This window comes from Kryptolebias marmoratus, linkage group LG6 (genome assembly GCF_001649575.2).
Source record: "Kryptolebias marmoratus isolate JLee-2015 linkage group LG6, ASM164957v2, whole genome shotgun sequence".
In the NCBI taxonomy this organism is placed as follows: domain Eukaryota; kingdom Metazoa; phylum Chordata; class Actinopteri; order Cyprinodontiformes; family Rivulidae; genus Kryptolebias; species Kryptolebias marmoratus.
The window spans coordinates 211103-232404 of NC_051435.1; the positions used below are offsets into that span (position 1 = coordinate 211103).

A 21302-nucleotide genomic window follows, 5' to 3' on the forward strand; every position below is an offset into this window, starting at 1 on the left:
AATATTTCAACGTGCTATCACCGTCACACTCGACTCTCACGAAGTCTGATCAAATTTGCGACTTTCCTTTCAACTCTGTGAGCTTAATCGACAAGTCATTACTTTTTACTTTGCGCTGCAAAACATTTTTTTACCGCATCAGTATGACGGACGTTAACGCGGAAAGCAGCCACCGGAAGCACTGTTGCATTTTGGGCGGTGTAGTTCTTTTAACCTGTGTTAGTAGGCTCTCTGAAATAAAACTACATAATGGCAGTGCATGTACTATGTTTTGCCGTTGTTTGGGTGTTTTTTTTTTTTGGTTGGTTCCCGCTCCCGTCCGCTCCCGTTAAGTTTTTATCCTGTACCGTACCGATCATGTGATTAACAGTAAAGTTGACTCCCATCCCACGGGAATCCTGCGGGAATCCCGTGACCCGTGGGATTCCCGAGAAAATGTCAGCCTCTAGACCGCACGTCCCTGATCTTCAGGTTATATGGGAATCCCAATGGTTCTTTGGGTTCTACTGGGATCCTGATGATTCACAAGTTCTACAGGGATTCAGATGTTCCATTAATTCTAACCCCCTCACAAAGCCCATGTCATATCTCTGTTAATGGTGTTCCAGCTCTAAATAAAGTCTGGATCTCAGAGATTCCTCATCATTTCTGATGTTTCATCATCAGAAACAAATTATCATCAAACCAAAAGCCTAAAGTTAAACTCTATCTAACCCTGATTCAGAGTATGAACCTGACTGTTTTACAGACATAGTTTTATTTATCACCATCATCATCACCATCACCTTCATCATCAAATTTATTTATATAGTATGATTTTTTTTTTACTATGAACCTAATTTGTTTCACAAGTTAAAATTTAACTATCACCCCCCAAATTTTTTATGTGTGATTTTGCAAAATCACTCCTAGCTACCCAGATCTGTAGAAGAAGAATCCGTGTTTAGTTCGATCTTTGGTTTTTTCGTTTCAAAATAAACTTGCAAAAACAATACAAGCATGTGTTTTTTCGTTTTTAAAACGAAATGAGAAAAACGGGAATTGCAAAAATAAAAAAGGGGTACGTTTTTTTTGAACTGCAATGGTTAAACCAAAGACAAGCTTTTATTTTGTTGTTAATTCAACGGGACCTTATGGCGGAACCGGGAATGAAGACCTGAACTCCCGGCACATAACTTTTTCAGTTACCAGTAGGTGGCGGTCTACATTTTTCAGTAAAAGTCTAAAAACCAACATAGTCATACAGAAACTGTACAGTGACAGACGGCAAGCCACACACACTGACACCATCTTGGATGGGTCATTATCATTGTCACCATAATCATCATCATCTTCATGGAGAATCATAGGAAGTCAGTTTCTGTCAACACTCTTGGTTCTGGTCTGTACATGTAAAGTTCTGACGTATTTGACCAGGAATCCCAAAGTGTTCCTGAAGTTCTTTTGTATTTTGTAGAGAACATTGGAGGAACAGATGGAGAACCACAGAGAAGTTCATCAGAAACAGCTGAGTCGACTCCGGGATGAGATTGAGCAGAAACGAAGAGACTTTGACCATCTCAAAGAGTATGAGTCTTTGAGATGAGACTTTTTTTCTTCCATCTGGAATTATAACTTGTTCTGATCATAACTTCAGTTTTATTGTTTCATTAAAAGCTCAGTTCCATGTTGTTTTCAGTGTGAACCAGGCTCTGCAGCTGGAAAACAGAAAACTTCAGTCGGACTTTGACAAACTGAGGGTCGAGGATCAAAACAAAGAGCAGAAGCTACAGAAACTTCAGTAAGTTTGGCCTTTTTTTGCTCTTCGTAATCCTAACATGAGTCTCGGCAACTTGTCTACAAAAAATTTACATTTAATAATCATTTCCTTGCAAATTATTTTTTTTACATGATCAAAATAAACTGAATGGAGACTGAGGGTCATGAAAAACGGAAAACAACTTCATTGTGTTTTATCATTTTGAACCATTTTGAACTTCCATCAGAGCTCTTGAATGGTTTTGGTTATTGTCACCAGCTGAAGAATTCACTTTTTGCATGTTTTTGTTATTCGATTTGGGAATCTACTGCTTCTAGAAACAGTCCAAGTGCAAAAAAAAAACCCACCCAGCTATTTCTTGACAATAAGTAAATGTTTTCTGGTATCTGCAAAACCTGTTTCAAAAACCTTGGGATAGTTGCGAAAAAAGCCCAGCCCTCACCTAGCAACCCAAGTGGAGCTCCGCCCACTTCATTACAGGAAGACCGTCACGTTAGTTCTGCTGGTTTTGTCTGCTGGAAATGGAAAATGTTTTGTTGTTGGCTGCAGTATAGAACATGTGTTCTTGCATGTTCTCCCAGTCACGGAGAACAGAGCTGCGTGGCTTCATGTTAGTTTTGAAGACAATGTGTCCCTGCCATATTGCCAAAGAAAGTTGTAGTTTGAACAGCTCAGCTGGCCCAGAAACACGTCTCTGTTAAAGTCACAGCAGGTTTGTCTAAACTAACATTGGAACTAAGTTAATTTAAAGGAAGAAAAGTTGGAAAAATAAATAAAACTGATCTTTACCAGGCGGCCATCCGGACACTTTTCGGGTTTGGACCGCTGATTGCCGGTGTCCTGACCCACTACCAGTCGGGGTTTGGACCACTGATAAAATTCCCGAGCCCCCACCTCCCTGGATGTAACGCCGTTTAGACTCAGTAAAAACAGTCAGACACACAAAACCTCGCAGGTTAACTCGGCGCCTGTTCACCCTTACTTTGGGGGCAGCTATGGCCTCAGAGGAGGAGGTGGAGGATAGGAGAACTGTGACGGGCCATCAGCAGCTGGGGACCTCCTGATGGAGGAGGAGGAGGTGTCTGACTAAACTGACCCTGCTTCTGCTGGCCAGGCTGATCCTGGCCTTATTTTTGTGAATTAATAACGATATAAATGTGGGTCAGATCCGCAGCGTTTAATCCTTCAGAGAGTTTTTATGTTTTGAGGCGGGACACTGAGTTAATGGGGTGTGGCCAACAGCAGACAATTTGCATAATAGTGACATAACCCTAAAACCACTTATTCTGAAATGAGCTCAAAACAGGTAGAACTGATCAGGGGAAATCTGAATATCTGGGAATGATTTTGTGTATTAAATGTAATGAACATGTTTTGTAGTTCAAGGAAGCAGAATAGGTTCCCTCTGATACTTCTGCATAAATCTGAGCTGCACTGGATGGAAATTTTACTGCTCAGTTTTGTCACATCTTTCAACTTCTCTTCATTAGTCTGCTGGTGTGGTTTTAGGTTCTTGAATGAGAAGAGAGAACAAGCCAAGGAGGATTTGAAAGGTCTGGAGGAGACTGTGGTATGAGTTTCGTTTATATTCATCTTATTAAAATATGCAGCTAAAACAGATATGAAAACATCAATCTGAAAGTGATTCTGTTTTTATTCAACAGACCAAAGAACTTCAGACATTGACCAGCCTTCGTAAAATTTTCATCCAAGACCTCAGCTCTCGAGTCAAGAATGTAAGAAAGAAAATCCAAAATACATTTAAATAAACACAGGAATTGGACTTTTTTTCAGCTCAGGTTTTTTGCTTTAGTAAGAAAGAAAAGATCTGGCTGATCAGTTCTAAAAATATGATGAACATTGTCACATGACCACTTGATACATAAAAGCAATCACATGATCCTAAGTGACTTCAATGCCCATTTGGGCAATGATGAAGTCATCTGGAGAGGAATGAATGGGACAAACAGCCTTCGGGATCTGAATCCAAGTGGTGTTCTGTAACTGGACATCTAGGCATGGGTTGTCCACAACAAACACCATGTTTGAGCATAGATGGTCCATAAGTGTACCAGGTTGATGATCCATTATGTAATTGTATCATCAGACCTGCAGCCCTATGTCTTGGACATTTAGGTAAAAAGAGAGGCAGAGCTGTCAACTGATCACCACCTGGTGGTTAGTTGGATCTGGTGGCAGGGGAGGCTGCTGGACAGACCTGGTAAACCCAAATGAGTAATAAGGGTAACCTGGAAATGTCTGGCGGAGGTCTCTGTTTGTGAGATCTTCATCTCACACTTCTTAGAGAGTTTTTTACATGTCCCGGGGAGGTCGGGGACATGGAATCCAAATGGGCCATGTTCATAGCCTCTGTTGCCACTGCATCTTCCAGGAGCTGTGGCCTGAAGGCCATTGGTGCCTGTCATGGTGGGAGCCAAAGGACCTGGTAGAGATGGAGGCCGTCAAGCTGAAGAAGGAGGCCTTTAGGGTTTGGCTGTTCCTGAGGACTCCTGAAGCAGCTGACAGGTACAGGGTGGCCAGAAGGACTCTGGCTTCTATTCTTGTGGATGCATAAACCTAGGCATGGGAGGAATTCATAGAGGTCATGGTGAAGGACTCTCAGTTGGCCTCAAGGAGGTTCTGGCAAACCATTTGGTGACTCAGAAAGGGAAAATGGGCCCGTCCAGGCCAAGCTTAATTTGGATGGGGAACTACTGACCCGGACAGGGGATATTGTTGAGCAGTGGAAGGAGCACTTTAAGGATCTCCTTAATATGGCCACCCTGTCCACCTTTGAGGAGGCAGAGTCTGTAGACTCGGAGGAAGATGAGTACATTACCATGGCAGAAGTCACCGAAGTAGTCAAAATGTTCCCCGGTGGCAGGGTGCCAGGGGTGGATGAGATCTGCCCTGAGATGCTGAAGGCTCTAAACATTGTTGGACTGTCATGGTTAACACTTCATTGTCACATGGAGGACCGGGCCAACTCCTGCAGAGTGGCAGCCTGGGTGGTGGTTCCTGTTTTTAAAAGGGGGACTGAAGAGTGTGTTCCAACTATTGAAGGATGACAGTTCTCAGCTTTCCTGGGAAAGTTTACTCCCGTGTGTTGGTAGGGAGGCTCGGACCGACTTTGAAACCTCAGATCCAGGAGTTTTTTTCCTTGTGTTGAACAGAGTTCAGAGAACGACAGTGACGAGGCCGGCGGCAGTCTGGCTCAGAGACAAAGAATTATCTTCTTAGAAAACAACTTGGAGCAGCTCAGCAAAGTCCACAAACAGGTGAGATATAGGTGACACTACGCTCATGGGATAAACTAGTTAGAGAGTTTAAGAAAACAGGGCTTTCTTTTTCTAGCGTTTCTTGACAAAACCTAACCCTCTCAGATAATGGGTTCTACAATGGTGGCACTGTTTCACTGCTTTAGGTTTGGGGCATGTTTACATGAGATGGGTCACTCCACTCATTATCTGATGCTTTTTTCCCCTGAAAATACACAGATTCAACAATTAAGGTTACAGGAAAAAAAAACTCTGCTTGCCTCGAGACTTCATTTATAAATAACAACAGGTTGTTTGAAAGTGGAAATAAAATCAATACAGTATGACCCCAGTTGGATCAGAACCAGAAAGGACTGTTACAGAAACCTGTTAGATGTGTAAAACACTGAGCTAATACGTGTTTCTGTGGGTTGGACCAGAAAGATGTGAAAAAATATTTTTCTAATAGCAGCTTGATGCAAAGCAGGAAATTCAAGTTTCCAAGCAAACTTTTATAGTTCAGGGAATCATACGAGTTAAAAAAGTAGTTCTGATGAAATTAGATGATTTTTACTTAAGAATATAAATTATAGGCAATAGTCTGTGTTTATTAGAACCATTTAAAATATAACCCTAAATATTATATTGTGGTTAGATTTGACAGGTAAGATGCCAACATTTAAATGTTGATTCCTGTTATTGGATAATGTGATATCTGATTAAAATATTTCAGCATCAAGCAGAATGATGACACCATTTAATTGTTGTTACAGTCTGGTTTGTCCTACGTAGTATCCATCCATCCATTTTCTTTACTTCTCCTTTCCGGGTCTCGGGGAGCTGGTGTCTGTCTCCAGCAGTCACTGAGAGAGAGGCAAGGGACACCTGGACAGTTCTCCAGTCCATCACAGGGACACACAGACACAAACGAGACAATTTAGAGTTACCAGTGAATCTAACATGCATTTTTTTGTCTGTGGGAGGAAATCAGAGTACCTGGAGTAAACCCAGGTGAGCACAGGGAGAACATGCAAACTCCACCCAGAAAGGCCCCGTGTCGGGAAGAGATCCTGCAACCTTCTGACCGGGAGGTGACAGCTCTAACCCCTGCACTGCCGTGCCACACATCCTGTTTAGTATATAATTGGGAAAATAATGCCTAACTCTACCCTAACCCTAAACCCCACTTTACGAACAGGTAGAACCTCACTGAATTTAACTCTCTGTATTCTCAGCTGGTTCAGGATAATGCAGATCTTCGCTGTGAGCTTCCTAAGCTGGACAGGAGGCTGAGGGCCACAGCAGAGCGAGTGAAAACTCTGGAAACTGCCCTGAAGAACGCCAAGGAGTCGGCTGTGAAGGACCGCAAACGGTACCAGCAGGAAGTGGACCGGATCAAAGAGGCAGTTCGATCCAAGAACATCTCCAGGAGAGGACACTCGGCTCAGATTGGTAAGAACCACAGTTTCCAGTCTTTACAACATTAACATGACGCTGAGTCTCACCTGTTACGTGTGTTCCTGCAGCCAAACCAATCAGAGCCGGACATCAGTACCATCAGCATCCGTCCTCCTCCCCGATCATCAGACCCACCATCAGAGGAGGAGGAGGAGCCTCCAGTCCACGACATCACCCCTCCCAACAACAACAACAACAACAACATCTGCAGTAAAACATGGTGATTCCAGGTAAGTCACAACAACAACAGAAAACTTGTCAAACGTGTAAACCCTGTTTTAGTTTTGCAGAACCTTCAGTGAGTTTTTTTGGAGTCTTTTTTTTTTCTTCAATGTTCTGCATTTGGATTTTCAGTGACATTTGTTACAAAAATAAAGAATCTTTCACTGAAGAAACTTATTTTAAACCATTTATTGATCTTTTGCATATTTTAATCCCTTCAACTTGTCACAGTTGATTTGCAACTATTTTCCCAAGAATTTTTGAGAGGAATGGGAGATTAGATATAGGTCTATAATTGGCCAGAACTCCTCAATCAAGATCAGGTTTCTTAAGTTAAGGTTTAATTCCAGCAACCTTAAAGCTCTGAGGTTCATAACCAGTCATTAGAGACAGACTGAGCAGACCCAAAATGGGAATATTAATTAGTGGAAACACCTCTTTAAACAGCCTGGTTGGGATGGGATCCAGCAGACATGTTGATGGTTTGGATGAAGCTTTTATCTTTGACCGTTTAAAAGCTCAACAGAACAAAAACAGTCCAAACACAAATCAGGTTCTAGTGACGCGTCTAAAGCGGCTTCATCTGACAGGAAATCAGAGGCAACAGCAGGAAGGTGGTGGGAATTTTCTCTCTAATTGAAATAATTTTATTTATGAAGTCATTGCTACTTAGTTATAGGGACACATGGTTAACAGAGAGAGGACTCCTCATTAGTCGAGCTCCAGAACTAAACAGAAACCTGGGGTCCCCCCCCACCCCCAAATATTTTTTAACAAAGCAACTGGACTTCTATTTGTAGTTGAAAATGTTTCTTTTCCCATCCAAGGAGGTTTCTCGGTCCAAACTGGAGAGCTTTAAACTGCATGACATGCTCCATTTATGCAGCTGAACTCACATGCAGATTAGTCTTACTCCCCTCCCTCCTGAGCCTCGTTAGGGTCTCTGTTTTCCTGGCTCCCAGAGAGATGTGTGTCACATGAATGAAGGTGTTAATTTAAGTGAAACTGACTGGGGATCAGGCTTAATGCCCCACTGGAGGTTTTAGAAAATTGAAATCTGAGACCTCCTCCTCTGTTTAAAGTTTTTTTTTTCTCTTTTTTGACATAAATGGCTTCCTTCAACCCCCTCTCAAACCATCTGTCTTTCCTGTCCAACATCTGAACCCTGTGGTCCTCCAAAGAGTGTCCCTTCTCCTTGAGGTGTAGGAGCTCAACTGAGTCCTGTCCTGAAGAGCTGCTCTTCTGTGTTGAGCCATGCCGCTGTGTAGGCAATGCAAACTCAAAGATTATTAAAAATGCTCAGATAAAAGTGGGTTGTGTGGAAAAACAAATTTCACATTAAAACTAGATCAATCCTGAGTTTTTATCGGTCTCACCATGACTGTTTTAAATGTAAAAACATAAAAAAGTTATTTACCATACCATCAATATTGTTGAGTAATAAAAAGTGAAACATTTTGATTTAAGTAGTGACTTTTTATTCATTTCTCTAGGAAGTTCTACATATATTCTACTTTAAAGTTAAAATATGTATTTTCTTTTTAGATAAAATTGATCTAAATTTTATGAACAACATTATCACTTCCTGTTTTCACAGATATCAGCTGACTCTGGATCAGTTTCTGTTCCTGAACTCTCCTGCTTTCACCACTTTGCCTTCAGAATTCTTATCTCTGCAACTTTACTTTTTAACAACGAACAAACGCTGTCTTCATTATTACACTATTTCTGATTTTACTGAATGTCTTAAGTTTAAAAATTTCCTCTTGTGAATGTTTTAAAATGCTGATGATTATTTTGTTTTAAGTCTTTATTTAACTTACTACAAAATATTTTAAATGCCTTTTTAATGGTTAAAAATATTGTTTACCTTTAACTGCAGCTCAGCATTTTCTACATTTGTCCTCCGACCACCAGTCCAAAACTTCCTCTGAGAAAAGGAAATTAACCTGAAGGCGTCCTGAGCTAGACTCCCCTGAACATAACTTAAGGCTCTGGCATACTCCATAGGATGTCAGAAAGTCGGTTCATGGTAATGTTTGTTTTTGCACACACTCAATCCTCCGTCTTCCTCCGGGTTTCTTCCCGGAGGAGGACGTTTCTTCTCAACTCTCGTGTCCTGGTACAGATGTTTGCTTCTCTCACTGCGACCAGATGTGTTTATTAAACAGACTGAGACAGTCACCGCCATGAAAGGCCGCCTGTGTCTCGGCGGTCTTTTAAGTCCAGAGGTTTCTAAGTTTTGCTGGAACAGTTGTAAAGACGGCTGTATTTTCTAACAGCCTCCAGCTGCTGGTCAGTAGAAGCTAAATGACTCCATTAAAGCTTAACCACGCCCACAACAACTTCTGACCAATCACACAACACTTGGCCCAAAGCCCTGTAAGAAACAGTTCGACCAGGGCCTACTGTCGAGAAGAGGCAGACAAAGCTGCTACGAGAACAAAAATAACTCAATTTTCATCATGCGACCACGAGACAGAGCTGATTTTGAGACTTCTCATGGAGGATGACAACACCTTTGACCTCGCATCATGAACCTCTTTCTAACAGCAGAACAGCTGTTGACCTGTGACGTTTGTTTGTGGGTTTTCTGTGTTTAGAACCTGTTGTGTCTGTTGTTTTATTGTTGTTGTGGTTTTATACATACTGATGTTATCTAATAAATTTACTGTTTACATCACTGGCACATTTGAAGCTGACAGCTGATGTCCAAGTGAGGTTGACATGTTTGTTTTTAAAAGAATGATCTTTAAGTGTTTGAAGCACAACATTTTCCTCTCTTTGATGATAAAAATAAAGTTTCATTGATGTCAAACATCTGATATGTTGCCTTTACTTCTTTCTGAAGACATGTCTGATCAGTTCATGTGAACCTTATTGGGCTGATGTTTATTCATAAACTGACATACTATAGACTTGATATGATGAAGCGATTAGTCAGCAGAGGGATTCAGAAGACATTTTTTAAAAATATAGAAGTTAACTTAAGCCACAAAAGCAGTCAATATTTGTCCCAGGTTCTAGTTAAAGCACCTTGTTGGCTTAAGGTTAGGATAAAGCAATTGTAGGATTTTGATTGTGACTCTACTACAAAATTTTGTTGTATTGCATTTACATCCAAGTTTCCATTTGTTATCATTTATATCAGGCTGAATTTAAGTTGTATTTATATCTACTGTAGTCATGTTGTATACATAATTACTACCTAGCCGTCTCCTTAAATAGAGAGGAATCAAGAGTTAATTGTGCCTTTCAGCCCATTCATGCAGCAACTTCTATGCCTCAAATTTTAACTCAACACCAAGATCAATGTAAATAAGAAAGGGAGATGGTTTTAATACCAATAAGGAGACAGCTGGTAAAACATAAAGACTTAATTACTTTCGTGCTCTCATGCTAGGCACCTTGCAGAACCTACTCCGCTCTTGTTCTTCTGCACTTCTAACACACACTTGTCTGCCCCACGCTGTGACAGCAGCGCCATCCAGTGAGAAGAAGTCATACAGCAACATAAATTCACTGTGTTGACATCCGAATACATCTCCTGTTACCCAAACATCTTTATTCACTTTAACCTAAAGTAGTATTTTCTCCTGTAATTCAAAATGTCTGCATTTTATCTGTAATATTTTAGAAGTAGCAGAAGTACCCTTAAATGTAAATGGACTTCTTCATAAACATTCAAAATTACAACTGAAATAAGCTCAATATCACAAGACATTTGTTCACATTCTTTCTCTTTGTTTCACAACCATTTTTAAACCAACTTATTTCATCACGTAGCCTTTGTCCAAGTTGGTGCACATCTTTCCTTTTTGCAGAACAGTTTGTGTTGGTGTCTGTTTCGAGATGAGGGGTTCCTGTGCTGTATCAGTTTTTGGTGTCTCATTTGGGCAAAGAGACAGTCGAGCTGTATTCCATCTTTTCCCATCGCTGAGGATGAATGAACTCAGTCCAATCTGCTGCTGTACTGACAAAGGATCTCTAAACTGGATCTTTCCTTTTCCCACATAAAAAGGCTTCTTCACTCTGACCAGATATCAAACAGTGACTTTGTAATGAGAAAAGCAATTTTAAGTCTGGCCATGACACTATAAAATGATGCAAGTTGATAAAGTATTTCACTTCTAATCTGATCTTTCTTCAAACTAATCTGACAGTCTGAAATTATCAATCAAAATTATTAAGTTTCTTTTGACCCAAATTCCAAAGCGAACAACTTCTCAAATAGACTAAACTGTCCACAGTCTTGCATGTGTAAAACCCAAAACATAGATTCTAATCTCACACATTCTGTTCAAAAGATTCTCATGTTTAAAATAAATTTATCACCAAAGTCTTCCCTTTGATTATGCAGATTATTTATTGCTAAATCATGAAGCGACTATAACAATTTAACTCAGTAATTCAGAATATTATTCTCAAATTCTCAGGTGCTGCAGGAGGCAGCGGCTTGTCTGCTGCATTCACTGACTGTTGAGGGTTGATCAGCTGATCACTAATGCTTACTTTGTGCCAAAGCTGTTGTTACAAGGGGGTCGCCTTTAGGTAGACGGGGGTTTTGGAGTCATTTCTTACTGATCAATAAAATAATGAAAGAGAAATGAAAGCTCTAGGCAAGTTTTTCACCTTCATGCTAATCACACATATAATACTATGAAAATGCATGACATTACCACAAAATAATAATAAATTGTGTTCAAATCTTTTGTGTTTATGTATGGATTATATGATTTATTTACTTTTTTATTTCATAATTTATTGATGACAAAGAAGACAGAGGTCTGAATAATTCCAAAGAAAGTGAAGGTTTGAGTAATAATCATCTTATTATTACTTTCCTTGGAAAATTATTAAGTAAATTATTTGAGGTCTTTCAGTGGAAACTTAACATTTTCTCTCTAAGCATTATGTCACTTTTTCCCCCTAAACTTTTAAGTTTGAGTATGTTTGGTTCTGTCTTTGTTTTGGGCCTGTGTTGATCTGAAAACCTGTCCTGTCATACCTGACGTTTTATCCCTGTTAGGTGAGATGGACCCCACTCTCAGGAACCTGAAGGTCGTATGTACAGAGACCTGATGGAGTTTATAAAGCTACATGTTATAAACGCATACCATTTTTGTTTAAAATATGCACATAAATATTATTTGGGTAATGTACGTTTCAGATTTCTTAAAGTTTAACAAGAATTTTCTACCATTTAAAAAAAAAGCCTCCAGTTGTCAGGATCTGGGGGTTTTGGGTTTTTTTTGTACTGAGTTTATTGTTTCGTTAATTCTGTTATTTGGCTCCTGTATTTAGCTGTATTTGTTTTTTCGCTCCCTGAGCCCTCTGTGCTCTTGTCCTCGGTCAGTCACTGGTTTTCCTGCCACGCCCATCTCCACCTGCTCCTTATCACTCACCTGTGCCCACTTCACCTAATTACCCTCTGTCATTAAAACCCGGTCATCACCTCCACTTACTCACTGGGTTGTTTGTCTATCTCCCCTGCTGTGTCACAGCTTCATCTGTTCCTGCCACGCCTCTTGCCTCTAGCCATGCCACAGCCACAGCCACGTAACTTCCCACTCCCAGTTCCAAGCCACGCCCATGTCATCATGCCCACGTAATCATAGTCATCTGTTTCACCTGTTTCACCATGCTTAAATACTCACAGCTCCCAGTCATTCTTCGCCAGATTATTGAACGGTTCACGCCCAGTAAATGTCCAGCATACTTTCCATGTCCTTGCCTGATCTCGACCATTGCCTGTCCCACGACCCACGTCTCATGCCTGCCCCTTGTTGGATACTGCTTTGGACTCTGATTACTGGTTACCGTTCTCGCCTTGCCTTTCTGGACCTCGCCCCTTGGATTCTCCCTAACTGGATTTGGCTTCTGCTTTCTGACTCATCGGTATCGACCCTCTGCCTGGACCTGGACTTTGCCTCTCGCCTCAGCCCCTTTCAGACACGTCTGTCTGCTACGAGCTATCAAGCTACGAAGGACTTACCAGTTCCGGTCTCGCTCCCAGGCGGTCACGTGAGTGCCCATTTCAGAGACATTGATCCTGCTTTTGGTCCGTCAACAATAAACACCTTAAAACTTTGTCTAAGTGTGCTGGTCCTGAATCCTGCCAAGCCTCGCCTTGTCATGCTGTCTGTTTTTGTTTAGCTTGTTTTGTATTTAGTTTTCATTGTGCTGCCTCGGCAGCGCTTTGTTTTTGTTTCTTTTATTTTACAATAAATTATTTTATTTTATGAAGTTGAGTCTGCACACTGGGTTCCACCACTCCTAACACCAGTAACAATTTATAACTCAAAATTAAAACATTTCTAACCCTGACAGCTATAATTTAGTAGTTTCAGATCCATGTAAAAACAGTCATCAAAAGGATTTAGACTACACAAAATACATTTATTATTTTTACACTCCAGAGAAACATACACAGCATCAATGAAACAACTGAATGCAACTGGTTTTGATGAGTCAGAATGATTCTGGTTCTGATGGTTCCAACAGTCTCTTACTTCCTGTCAAGGTTGAAGATCTCTTGGCTCTCGATGAGGATGAACTCCATAATCTGGTTCTGGTACACCATGTTGACTGCCATGTTTCCTGCATCTAATTCAGGCCACATCAGCGTTGGGCCAAATACGATACTGATACCCTGAGTAGACATCAGGTTCTTCTGAGAAAAAGCCAGAACTCTGAAAACAACAAAAGCAACAAATTCAGAGGTAAAATGAGAATATGGTGAGATTAAAGTCTGGGTCACTGGATGAAGGACTGAGTCAGATCAGTAGTCAGTCACCAGGTTTGGGTTAGATGTTGGTCAGTTCTTGTTTATGTGTGATCCAAGTGTAGTCCAGGTGTACCTTTGCAGATGGCTGAAAAGCATCTTCATGGTGTCATGGTTGGGTTTGGGCAGTTGTTGGATCAGTTTCTTCACCTCCTGAATTTTCTGTTTGGATTCTTTGAGTTCTGACCAGAAGAAAAAGAGCAGTGTTGGTTTAACTTCAACATCAGTGTTTGAAAAAACTTATTGTGTGTTGACTATCTTTAAAGTTTTTTATTAGTTGTTTTTATATTAATTAATGATAAGGGTCTGTAGTATTTGCATTGATCCTTATCTAACCCTAACCCTCTTTAGGTAGAAGTGTAATATTTGAATCCCTCCAAGATGGAGAGGCTATTCCTTACTTAAGAGTCCAGTTAAAACATGTCTGGAGTAAAGGTTTGAGTTTTTCCCTGAAAACTTTATAGAATTTGGTTTGAAGACCATCACTACCCAGTGACTTGTTTACCTATTGCAGTTTCAGTTTATTTATCTGTAATTTGTGACATGATTAGTTTATTTTGAGCCTCCCCAATAGTAGGTAGGTCAAGAGATATTGAAAGTGAAATTGTCTAATTCTTTCTTTATCTGCCGCTGGAGATTGAGAATATAATTTTGTATAATATTTTTCAAACTCATTTTCTATTTCATTTCAGTTGCGTTGCCAACCTCTTAGTTTGGGTCCTAATTCATAATAGCTTTGCCTTGCAAATCTTGCTTTCTGTTCTGATTTCTCCTATTTGTTATAGGATTGACTGGCTTCCTGTTTGCTTATGTTCTTCCTCAAGGCATTGAAGTTTTTCTATTTTATTTTTTTTATATGAAGTCCTTCTAACATGTTTTTGAAATTGCTGTAAGAGCAATTAGTTTTCCTCTCAGGACTACTTTCAATGCATCCCAAAGCATGGGTGGGTTCACGTCTCCTGTGTTATTCTCTTCAATAAATTGTTTGATTTCTTCCTAAATTTGTTTTATATTATCTTTCCTGTATAGGATGCTCAGATTAAGCCTCCATACTGTATTTATTTTTCTATAATCAAGGTTAATTTTAAGACTGAACATGTTATGGTCCAAAACATCTGCTACATCAATCTTGCATGCTGTGAAATTATGCATTTCTTCAGTATTCTTTAAAAATAGTCAATTCTCGAATATACGATATGGGGAACTGAGTAGTGTGTGTAGTCCCTCACTTGGGGGTGAAGTGACCTCCACAAATTCACCAGCCCCACTTTTTGTATCATTGTATTCAATAATTTATTCATACTGCTCCTGCAGTTTTTGACACTAGTTGTGTCGTTCAACAGGCCTTCAAATTCTTGGGCTACTATATTAAACACATCTTTAAAAAATTGTTTCTTACTTTTCAGTGGGGCATAAACATTAACCAAAGTGAAAAGTTTATTTTTCAGCCTTCCATTAAGTAACACATCTTTCCTCTTTATCTATCATCTCTTTATAGCATTTGAATTGTACCAAATTTGCAATCAGAATAGCCACTCCCCTTTTCTGACTTGGTCTGAATGAACTACAGAATGTATTCTTATAGCTAATTTTTTTTTAATTTTTCATGTTCCTGTGAAGGCAGGTGGGTCTCCAGCAAAAAGGCCACCTGAGCTTTTTCTTTTCTAATTTATTCAAAACCTTGTTTCTTTTAACTGAATTGTTTAACCCCTTTAGATTCAGTGACACCACATTAACATTATTCAAAGTTGTCTAAGCGGCTGAAAAAATATGTTAGAAATCTCCAGACTCAAACTTGAGGCCTGAACAAATGGCCAACTGTATTCAAACATCACCACACTAAAATAAAACATACAATAAAGACAAAAAACGAACTTCCAATCTGGGGGAAATCTTTTACACCCAAAGTCCCCATTGGAAACCGACCCACACAGAGCAGAACCTTCTGTTTGACTCTCACCACCCTCTGGAACACAAACTCTCTGTCATCAGAACGCTACAGCATCGGGCTGAACACGTCCCCACAAGGACAGAAAGGAAGAAAAAGGAACAGAAAGATATCAAAAAAGCTCTCCAAACATGTGGATATCCTAACTGAGCTTTTCTCAAGTCAACAAGGAAATCTACAGAAACACACCACTGAACAGAACAAGGAGAAGAACAGATGGAAAAACCTCATCATCCCTGATGTTGCAGGAGTATCTGAGAACCTCAGAAACATTTTCTCCAAACAGAACATCCATGTTTGGAAAGTGCACAATGAACCCAGAACGCAGACTCATGGTTTAAGAAAAATAAAAATAATTTATTTATTAACAAATCAAAAAGGAAACAAAGAGTTGACGTGGCAGCAACAAAATGAAACAAAAACTTAAGAAGCGTAAACGTGGCGTAGACAAAAACACAGAGACATGGGCAACCAGGAACAATAAACAGACGTACAGGAATGAACCAGCCAGGAATGAATTAAAAGAAACTGGTTTTAAAGAACTGAGGGTGAGTGAAAAAGGAGTTGCAGCTGGGAAATGATGAAGAACAGGTGAGGTAGACGTGGCAGGCAGACCGGAGAGTTCCATAGCTGAAGGCAGGTGAAAAGTGACACAGGAAACACATGAGAAAACTGAAACAAAACAGAATGGTGTTTTGGTTGTCTTGGTGATTCAGACAAAAAACAAAACTATACAATAACTTAACTGAACGCAGTATAAACAAGACATAAAACAGAATTATGGAAAAATGAACAAACAAAAAAACAACAACAATGAACCTAATGCAAAATAAACTCAAAAACTTAAATCCAAGGCACACCAGATCCAATAAAACCCAACAGGACTGAGACAGAGGCTGGTCCACCCTAAAGACAAAACATCCAAACACAAACTGAGCAGTGTGGTGTCTGAAGGTCAGTGCAGAGAGGAATGTTCAGACCTCCATATTGGAGAAACCAAACAGCTTCTCCACAGACGCATGGCTCAACACAGGAGAGCCACCTCTTCGGGACAGGACTCAGCTGTCCACCTACACCTCAAGGATAAGGGACACTCCTTTGAGGACCAAAATGTTCATATTTTGGACAGAGAAGACAGATGGTTTGAGAGGGAGAGAAGGAAGCCATCTATGTCAAAAGAGAGAAACCAACATTAAACAGAGGAGGAGGTCTCAGATTGGAGCTTTCTAAAACCTCCAATGGAGCATTTAGCCTGATCCCCAGTCAGTTTCACTCCAATCAACACCTTCATTCGTGTGACCAGAGTGGTCCATCAGTGAGTCAGGCAAACAAAGATCTTAATGAGACTCTGTTGTGAGGAGAGGGAATTAATCTGCAGGTAAATCCATTTTACAGAACATCTCAGCATTAAAACCTCGAACTCCACACTCTCTGCTTTTTGACCTGAGAAAGCTCCTCTGATGAGAAGAGAAACGTCTTCAGCTACAGAACAGAAGTCCAGTTGTTTTTGTTTTTGTTAGGGTTAGGGTTAGGGTTAGTTTCCCACCCAAACCAAGCACAGACTGGATGGGACCTGCTTTTCTTTTCTAAGCCATTGAACGGTTTGCTTGAGCCTCCCTGAGGCCAACAAAAAGTCCTTCTATTTGGCCTTTTCATTTTCCTTCCACTGCCAAGTTTTTGCTTTCACAACCACATAAGTCCTTCAGACCATTTTGTACCTGTCAGCTACTTCAGGAGTCGTCCAGGACAGCCAAACTAAAGGTATTCTTTCTTCGCATGATGGCCTCCATCACCCCTGGTGTCTACAAACCAGTCCTCTAGTTGCAACTACGACAGGCACCAATGACCTGGCTACAGCACATGAAAACCTCATCTTCCATGGGTCTTGAATGCTGCTCTTGTTTTGACAAGAGTATTGCTCAACTTAAAGAATGAGAATTTTTCATTAGGTTTTACTCACGAACAACCTCCACAAACTGCTGGAAGAACCTGAAGGGAAAGAGTGGCTCTGGTAGCTCACGAAAAAACATTTTGAGAGCTCCAGTGATGACGTGAATGTCCTCCCACTGACTGTCATCCAGGTCCAAATCTTCCTCTGACAGAAAGGAAACAAGAGACAAAACATTTAAATCAAATTAAAATTGATCTGACAAAGATGTCAGTTTATGACAGATGTCAGAATTCAGCTGTAAACTCCAGTTTCACTCAATATTAGGTTTTTCTCACTGATGTAGGCATTTCACTTTTCAGGGTTGTTTTCTCATTAAACATTCTTTAAATTCATACAGATTTTTCATGCACAGAAAACAGTGGGATGCTGTAAAAACTGGAATTTTTCAACAATTCACCAAGGAAATCTAGAAAACACACCACAGAGCCGACCAGGAAGGAAAATATGAACAAACACAAAACCTTTGTCATCCCTTATGTTGCTGGAATATCTGAGAAATTCAGAAGGATTTTCTCTAAACATAACATCCTGGTGTATTTTAAACCTAACAGTCTGAGACTAAGGCTGGTCCATCAACCGGACACAGGGGCTGGTCTATCCTGAGGACACAAATTGAGCGGTGTGGTGTCTGCAGGTCAGTGCAGAGAGGAATGTTCAGACCTCTATATTGGAGAAACCAAACAGCTTCTCCACAGACGCATGGCTCAACACAGGAGAGCCACCTCTTCGGGACAGGACTCAGCTGAGCTCCTATACCACAATCTTCATATGTTGGACAGAGAAGACAGATGGTTTGAGAGGGGGATGAAGGAAGCCATCTATGCCAAAAGGCATTAAAAAAATTTAAAGTTCAGCATTGTTATACCAATTGTTGTTTGTGTAGATACACACACCTCCTCAGGTTTTACCAGTGAGAGCATGGCTCCTAACCAACCTAAACATTGTTAGACTTGGAAATCATCCCTATCTTTTTTTGCAATAAGGGATATTTCTTGTAAATCAAATGCTATTTTAATCATAAGCATATTTACAGACAGTTACATATTAATGTAGGAGCACTTCTTTCATATCACCTTAACAACTATCTTATCCACTGAACCTGTAAGTCCATGTGTGGTTTGTTCCTGTTTCCTTTGAGGATGCCAGAACTGCCTTCCAGAGGTGCTGTTTTGAGGTAAACTGCCACCAAATGTCATGGATCCTCCTTTTAAGGATGTTTCATAATTTCTCAATAGGGTTGAGGTCAGGAGACGATGATGGTCACGTCATGATTTACTCTTCTGTTATACCCATATCAGCCAAGGCCTCAATGGTATTCTTTGCAGCATGGGATGCTGTGTTGTCTTGCATGAAAATCATTTTATTCAAGAAGGCACAACTCTTTTTTTTAATACCTTGGCAGGAATTGGTTTGCTAGGAATGCCACATATTTTGCAGAAGTCATTTTGACACCTTCAGGCACCCTAAAGGGACCCACCAACTCATTCCACATTAATCCAGCTCAGAACGTCACTCCACCACCTCTTTGCTGACATCTCAGCCTAACTGAAACATGATGGCTGTGCAACAAGCATCAAGAACTCCCTCTATCTGGACCATCCAGCATAGTATTCATTGGTGAACAAAACTGTTTTAAAGTTAGTCTTCATGTATTTCTGAGCCCACTGCAATCATTTCTCTTTGGTGGGTGCTGCTGGTTAATGCAAGGCTGAAACGCAGCTCTTTGCACAACTACATGCCTCTGGAGGATCATGCATCGAGAGGTTTTTGGGACTCCAGAGACACCAGTAGCTTCAAAAACTGTTTGCTACTCATCAGTGGCTTTGTCGCAGCTGCTCTCCTAATTTGACATGTTTGCCTGTCAGAAGCTTTCTTTATTATGCCTTTGTCTCAATGAACCCATCTAGACTCTGTATCACACTCAGATCTTTTCACAGTACAATGATCTGTTCTTTTTTTGTGAAATATCTAGTATTTGGCAAGGCATTGCACTATTTCACACATTTCATTCACAGAAAGATCTTTCTTTTCCCCATATTGCTTGAAACCTGTGACTTTGCTTAATAATGTGGAACAATTAGTCTTACCTGTCAAACTAACAAGCTTCCTGTAAGATAGATGTCAGTGATCTAAACAGACAGGAAAAACTGCAAAACTGAAACCTTTATTTGAAAAACTAAAAATTTTGTTTTTTTCACAGAAAATGTATTTGCATAATAATTTGTAATGCAGTGTAATTTTATCAGTGTTTGAAAGTTTTTCCAGATCCCTGCTTCCAGCTCACTATAAATGTTTGTGGTAAATCATCCGTAACCTGGTTAGTGTTATCAGGAGCCACTGTGGCCTCAGCTAAAGCTGGGTTATACTTGATGCATTGAACATTGTGCGAGGGTTTCAAAACAGTAAGTCAATCTTGCTGTCTCCGCCCCTGTGCACTGGCCCCGTCCCGCACAGTGTTGGGGTGCATGGTTGTGCATCTCCCAATTTTTATACCTTGGTGCGGGCTGTGTGTGCTGTGCTCCTTTAAAAAAGGACAATTTCGAAGGTGCTCTCATGGAGAAATAACAAAGATAATCAAATGGCTCAAAACCCGTGGAAGGAGATTGCTGCTGCAATTGGTGAAGAGGAGTGTTTATAGAGTGTTTATGTTATGTACTGCCACCTATCTTTTCGGAGAATACTGCACCAACGTAAATATCAAGTATAAACACCTATGCCGCTCGCTCAGGTTTGTGCTCTGTCAGCGGCATTCTGCACAACTCTGAAACACGACTATAACTGAGCCTTAATTATGGCCACGTCATCTTGCAAAAATAAATAAATGAATTCTAATTCAGCCTAAAAAGACAATCCAATAAAAATATTTATTACCCACAGAACATTTCTGTAGGAACTGTGGTGAATTCTGGTTTTCTCCCATTTATCAAATGGATTTTGTCATTTTTTGTCACAGCAATTTAAAAACAACAAAAGTTGCCACAAAGTGTTATGTAAATATAATTAACATTCCCTTACACTTTTTAAATTTGTAATGTTAATTTTTTTCTGATTTTACTTTACTTTAATGTTTTGTGGGCTCTTGTTGTGACCATTAGTTCAGCTGTGGAAAGTTTTGGTTATCTGTAATGAGTTTTTAAAAAAAGTTTATTCCATTTGATAAATGTAATTTCATTCCAGCTTTTAAGAACAAACTTCAAAATTTCTGCTGAGCAGCACTAAGTGAGTGTTTCAGAAAAAAAGGTTACTGGTGCTGCAAATAGAGCAACAGATAAATATGATTGTTCAATGATTCTTTTAGTCGGTGTTGTTAGCTTTAAGGTTGGCAGTTTGAAAAAAAAAGTCACAGGAGTATTTTTTACTGCATCATTCAGAACATTCACTGTAGAAACTGAAAGACTAACTCCAAAATAAACTCACAGTGTTATTACATATTTTTTCATTCAAATACTTTTTTTGTTGTAAATTTAGAATATTTAGTATTTTGATGTAGTTTTATTTGATGAAGTAATAAAACATTAAGCTTTAAACAGACCTTGATCAACAATGAAGCGAAGTTTCTGGATTGTGGCCAGATTTCCACTGACCCTGTAGATTCCATCTGCCTCCAGACCTGAAGACCAAAAAATAATTCATGAAATGAAGTCAGAGGATCCAGACAAAAAAGCTGTTCTTGGTCTTATCGAAATATGTGTCCTCAAAATAAATTATTTGTGATGTTTTCATCTTAATTAAGTTCTGTTTCCACTGAAAAACATAATCATTAGCTTTAAGTGAACGTACCTCGTTTCTCTACAGTATCCAAACAAGTCTTTACAAACTTTGGAACTGTGGTTCCTTCACGTTCACACAATGTCAGCAGGTGGCAGCCAAACACTCGGTCTAAAACAGAAATTATATTCTGAATCAAGTTTTGAGATATGTAT

The 21302-nt window shown here is 39.9% G+C and overlaps 3 protein-coding genes across 6 annotated transcripts in view; 2 read left to right on the plus strand and 1 right to left on the minus strand.

The window, feature by feature from the left end:
- Positions 1-9514, plus strand: part of LOC108250827 (kinesin heavy chain) — a 29198-nt gene extending 19684 nt beyond the window's left edge. For 2 of the 3 annotated variants that reach the window (XM_017440886.3, XM_025002749.2), the window contains exons 19-26: positions 1457-1566; positions 1679-1780; positions 3269-3329; positions 3424-3495; positions 4933-5037; positions 6252-6468; positions 6543-6704; positions 8294-9514. In XM_017440886.3, the coding sequence (XP_017296375.1) occupies positions 1457-1566; positions 1679-1780; positions 3269-3329; positions 3424-3495; positions 4933-5037; positions 6252-6468; positions 6543-6688 (813 nt within the window). In that variant the 3' untranslated portion in view covers positions 6689-6704; positions 8294-9514. Of the gene's footprint in view, positions 1-1456; positions 1567-1678; positions 1781-3268; positions 3330-3423; positions 3496-4932; positions 5038-6251; positions 6469-6542; positions 6705-7877; positions 8269-8293 lie in introns of those variants that run through there. The other variant, XM_037976014.1, reaches the window with a different exon arrangement.
- The window catches only part of LOC112451394 (titin), a gene marked incomplete at its 3' end in the record, with an annotated part of 470585 nt that overhangs the window by 62918 nt on the left and 386365 nt on the right, over positions 1-21302 (plus strand). The window lies entirely within an intron of this gene.
- Positions 13075-21302, minus strand: part of arhgap15 (Rho GTPase activating protein 15) — a 21392-nt gene continuing 13164 nt past the window's right edge. For both annotated transcript variants that reach the window (XM_017440883.3, XM_017440881.3), the window contains 5 exons: positions 21160-21258; positions 20912-20989; positions 17389-17523; positions 13557-13662; positions 13075-13388 (listed from right to left, as the gene is read on the minus strand). In XM_017440883.3, the coding sequence (XP_017296372.1) occupies positions 13205-13388; positions 13557-13662; positions 17389-17523; positions 20912-20989; positions 21160-21258 (602 nt within the window). In that variant the 3' untranslated portion in view covers positions 13075-13204. The remainder of the gene's footprint in view (positions 13389-13556; positions 13663-17388; positions 17524-20911; positions 20990-21159; positions 21259-21302) is intronic.